General features: G+C 46.9%; 1 protein-coding gene across 2 annotated transcripts; it reads left to right on the forward strand.

Moving 5' to 3' along the window:
- Positions 1–945: 945 nt before the first annotated feature.
- On the forward strand, positions 946–4291 carry GAPB (glyceraldehyde-3-phosphate dehydrogenase B subunit). 2 transcript variants are annotated; one of them, XM_087381074.1, is made up of 9 exons: positions 946–1198; positions 1288–1392; positions 1509–1670; positions 1799–1966; positions 2130–2290; positions 2529–2590; positions 2834–2883; positions 3017–3423; positions 3847–4291. In XM_087381074.1, the coding sequence occupies exons 1-9, from the start codon at positions 1088–1090 to the stop codon at positions 3980–3982; spliced, it is 1362 nt and encodes a 453-aa protein (XP_087237200.1). In that variant the 5' UTR covers positions 946–1087; the 3' UTR covers positions 3983–4291. The 2 variants fall into 2 exon arrangements, with proteins under 2 accessions (XP_087237200.1, XP_087237199.1); XM_087381073.1 differs by having other exon boundaries at positions 947–1198; positions 1288–1404; positions 3847–4277.
- Positions 4292–4748: the final 457 nt, after the last annotated feature.

Raw genomic sequence — 4748 nt, forward strand, 5'->3', positions numbered from 1 at the left:
AGATGGATATGAATCATGAAATTTTAGCCTCCTTGACTAGAATGTGATTTGTGGTTGTGCTCTTTTGTGTACATGTCGGCAATTTAGATTTCTCATTATTAATTTCCTTATTTTAGAAAAATGAAATTTCACTTGGTTGCGGGGAGGGCGAGAAGGAAGGGTGCATTCCATGTTTTCAATTCCATTCCCTTGATTCATCCTCCACTAATGGGTGTCTAAAGAAGGGAGGGCGCATTCCATGCCCCCTCGCCCCAACAAATGGGGTGTTGGAGGGAGGGTGCATTTTCAATATCCCCCTCCATACCTACTTGCTTGAGAGAGAGTTTGCACCAATGTAGGAATCCCTATGTGAAGTGGATGACTGGAAAGAATGGATGTGTTGAGTGTGTTGTGAGGCTAATTAAGAGGCTACCCCTATACCTCACAGACGAGCTTCATTAGTAGGGGCAACATTGATTGGGGTAGTCCCCATACTCCATGCTGTGTGAGCGATAGACACAACTGCAGGCGAAGACGGTCTTGGGGTACCCCCGACCTCCTACCCCCGACCTCCTACACAAAGGCTTTGGATGATGTGTCAATATCTTGACTGGCACATGGCAATGCCACTTCCATGTGAGCCAGTTTCCAAGTTTCATCCAAGGATACGGAGGGTAGCAGCAGCAGCAGTAGCAAGCAAGCAGGGGGTTTGATAGCAGCACCGTGCACAGCATGACGGGCTAGGAGGGCCTCTCTCAACCATGCTAGTCATGTGCATGCGACAAGAGAGTTGGAGAGAGAGGGAGGGAAGAGATGATAAGGTGAGGAGGTGAGAGGGGAATGAAAGAGGTGAGTAGAACCACACAAAGGGAAAAGGGGAGGATGAGCCAGACACGTGTCAAGAAAGGGGAGCCTCATCCAAATGAGAGAAATAATAGAACACATGAAAATGGTAAGAGTCTACGATGAATGATTGGCAAAGAAGAAGAACAAGAGAAGAAGAAGAAGAAGAAGAAGAAGAAGAAGAAGAAGGGGTTGTTGGCTTGGGACAAAGAAGAAGTTGTAGCTAAGAAGAAGTTGCAAGCTGAGAGCTTTGCCTCTTCTGGCTATGGCTTCCTCTACCTCTCACCTTGCAGCTTCTTCCTCTTGCTTCACCACCTCTCCTTCCTCCCCCTCCCCCTCCTCCCGTCACTCCCTTTGCCCTCCCTCCGCCCTCAAGGTTTTCTCACCTTCCCCTTGCTCATCTCCATTTGTTTTGCCCCCCCCTTCCTAGCTCCTCATTTTTTTTTTGCTCGTCATCTTTTGTAGAGACTCGACGTTGCTGAGTTCTCTGGCCTCAAGTCCTCGTCGTCTTCTCTCACTTACGGCAGAACCATCAATGAGAATAGCCTCTTTGATGTCCTCGCCCGCCAGGTCTCCGTTAAGGTATAGACTTGCAGTCAGATCATAGATGTATTCCACCCTGCTGATCTTGAGGTTTGGAACTGCTTTTTGAGAATGATAACATTGCGACAGACTCGCTGGCGCAGGCTGGTAGCTCTGGAGCCGTCAAAGGGGAGACTGTCGCAAAGCTGAAGGTTGCAATCAATGGGTTTGGTCGGATTGGGCGCAATTTCTTGCGGTGCTGGCATGGACGGAAGGACTCGCCTCTTGAAGTCGTTGCTGTTAACGACAGTGGAGGTGTCAAGAACGTACGTTATGCCTCTACTCCCGGCATCATTCTGTTGCGTTCTGGTTCAATCCTGCGGGAGAGCGCAATGTAATCGTTCCGTGGATCGCTTTTGGAACCCATCTCATTCAGTTTTCGGTGTGCTGCCAGGCTACCCACCTCTTGAAGTATGATTCCATGCTCGGAACATTCAAGGCGGATGTAAAAATCGTGGACGACAAAACCCTCTCTGTGGATGGCAAGCATATCGCGGTTGTATCAAGCCGAGACCCATTGAAGCTACCCTGGGCTGACATGGGCATAGACATCGTCATTGAGGTATTCTTTATTCACGGGTTTGGGTTAATTCAGCGCTATATAAGTGGTTGATGTGAACGCGATTGAGGTTGGAAGTTACACTGTACTGTTGTCAAGATAGAGATCTCAGGGAAAGGATGTTCGCTAGCTAAACGCTGCGAATTTATGGAATGAATGTACACAGGGAACCGGGGTGTTTGTTGATGGACCCGGAGCTGGTAAGCACATTCAGGCAGGGGCGAAGAAAGTTATCATCACAGCCCCAGCCAAAGGTGCAGATATTCCGACGTATGTGGTGGGAGTGAATGAGGGAGATTATTCACACGAAATTGCAAACATCATTAGGTATGTGATGCCAGACTTGGCTCGCGGATGAAGTTCATATTGAAATCGAACATGACGTAGTAATCTGCGCACGATTGTGACTCGATGTAGTATTCTACGCACTGTTGGAGTCGAAGCTTCCACTGCATGTAATGAGCAGATCACGGTTGGAGTTGGACGTATCACTCTGCTCACTTTTAGAATTGAAGCTTCCACTTGTTAGTGCGGTTGATCTAATTATGGATTGGTCCATCGACAGCAACGCTTCTTGCACCACCAACTGTCTCGCGCCCTTCGTGAAAGTCCTGGATGAAGAATTCGGTAAGATGGTGAAGCTTGATGTGCTATTCTATCGAACTTGCATATGCTACCACAACGGGAATCACTAGATGAGCAGCTTTCTATTCTATCGGGACTAGAAACGGATCACTGCACAGACCTGGCTTTTGATCGTGAGAGAACTTGTTCCGATGCCGAGAGTTTTTGTTTCGGTAGCGAAAAGCTGTGTCTTGTGCTCGTGTTGATTGGAGATGACTGATTAGAACTGGAAAAATGTTCTCGCAGGGATTGTTAAGGGCACGATGACCACCACGCATTCGTACACAGGCGATCAGGTAGCTACTTCCCTCCGCGAAGGATCGCGCAAGCTTGGTTAATGCTACAAATTCTTTGTCGCAATGTGCAGTTCTCATCGCTTGTGATTCAGTAAGATTTCTGAAGTGTTCGTCTGGCTGGAATGAATTGCAGAGATTGCTGGATGCCTCCCACCGGGACTTGAGAAGAGCACGGGCTGCCGCACTCAACATCGTACCAACCAGCACGGGTGCTGCCAAGGCCGTCTCTCTGGTCTTGCCCCAGCTAAAAGGCAAGCTCAACGGCATCGCTCTCCGTGTTCCCACACCAAACGTTTCCGTCGTCGATCTCGTCGTCAATGTTTCCAAGAAAGGGATCTCCGCCGAAGACGTGAATTCGGCTTTCAGGAAAGCTGCGGACGGCCCATTGAAGGGCATTCTTGCTGTGTGCGATGTCCCGTTGGTTTCAGTAGATTTCCGTTGCTCGGACGTGTCCTCTACTGTCGATTCTTCCCTGACTATGGTGATGGGCGACGATATGGTGAAGGTGGTGGCGTGGTATGACAACGAGTGGGGATACAGGTGTGTGACCTTGCTTGGCTAACAGATTTCGCCATCGCTGCTCTGTAGGCCATAGATCAAATAGTCTTTAATTGCCGTTACTACTGCGTTCGAATTGCCGGTCGAATTTCTAGTCCACCACGTGATTGAAGCTCTGCTGTCGCGCTACTTCTGCATCCTTATGCGATGACGATCAGGCTCGTGATACAGTTTTTTCTAGAATTTGCCTGCCCAGAATGTGCTGGTAGAAATCGTCGAAATGCCATATGTTCGATATGTTTGCTGCAGTGGGCAGCGTTTGAATGCATCGATGAAATGCTGTGTTGGTTGCATCAGGCAGACGGTGATCGAAAAGTGAATGAAGCTGGTCGATGATCACACTATTCACGGTTCAATAGGGTGCTAACAGGCATGGAATGTTATTGTTTGCGTTGTTTGTGGCAGTCAAAGGGTGGTGGATCTTGCTCACCTTGTGGCAACCAAGTGGCCTGGCAACGAGGAGGCGAGTAGCGGGGATCCTCTCGCAGACTTCTGCAAGACCAATCCCGATACTGACGAGTGCAGAGTGTATGAAGATTGATTACCAAACATGACTAATTAGTGCAGATTCCAATCCCCTTACCTTATCTGTAGATTGATCGCCAAGATTTCTCCAATGTTATCTGAGGATTCATTACAAACATCTCTACCGGGAATGTTTCAACTCCGTGTTACCTTAACTTGGATAAAAAGGATCTTTCGCTTCTATGATCCATCTGCGTTATAACCTGCGCAAATCACTGTATTTTGTAATCTGACCTTCATGTTATCCGAAGATTCATCTCAAACATTTCTACTGAGAAATTTCTCATACTCTTAACGTGGATTACAAGGATCTCGCTTTTATGATAGATCTCTCTGTGCTTTACCTGCACAGATCACTATATGTAGTCTGTAGCTTCATAATGCCTCATTTTGTGTTTATTAGCCTCTGAACTTCTAGATACAATATTTTCGTCGTAAGCCAAGTGGCTGGATAGTCTGGCCGTGGGGCAGTGCTTACATACCCTTGTTTTTCTTTTTACATACCACGGTTCGACCTAATTCTACATCTTTATCCCGATCGTTGTTAGATCTTTTGTACAATCCCAGCATACATAAATCATAATACGCTTAAACCTTTCTAATAAGGTGGCAAAACCATTATAAGCCCGTTAATAATATAACTGTGCCTTAAATAAAAGGTAAGGTAAGTTATTGAGTTGTAGTTAAAGTTAATGGAAAAGGCTATCAAAGAATAATCTCACAAAGAGATTACTCATTGAGAGCCCACAGGATCTACTCTTTATAAAAATTTTCATCTCGCA

Source organism: Dipteris shenzhenensis, chromosome 11, assembly GCF_047967505.1.
Source record: "Dipteris shenzhenensis isolate YYH24624 ecotype China chromosome 11, Dip_SZ_1.0, whole genome shotgun sequence".
NCBI lineage: Eukaryota > Viridiplantae > Streptophyta > Polypodiopsida > Gleicheniales > Dipteridaceae > Dipteris > Dipteris shenzhenensis.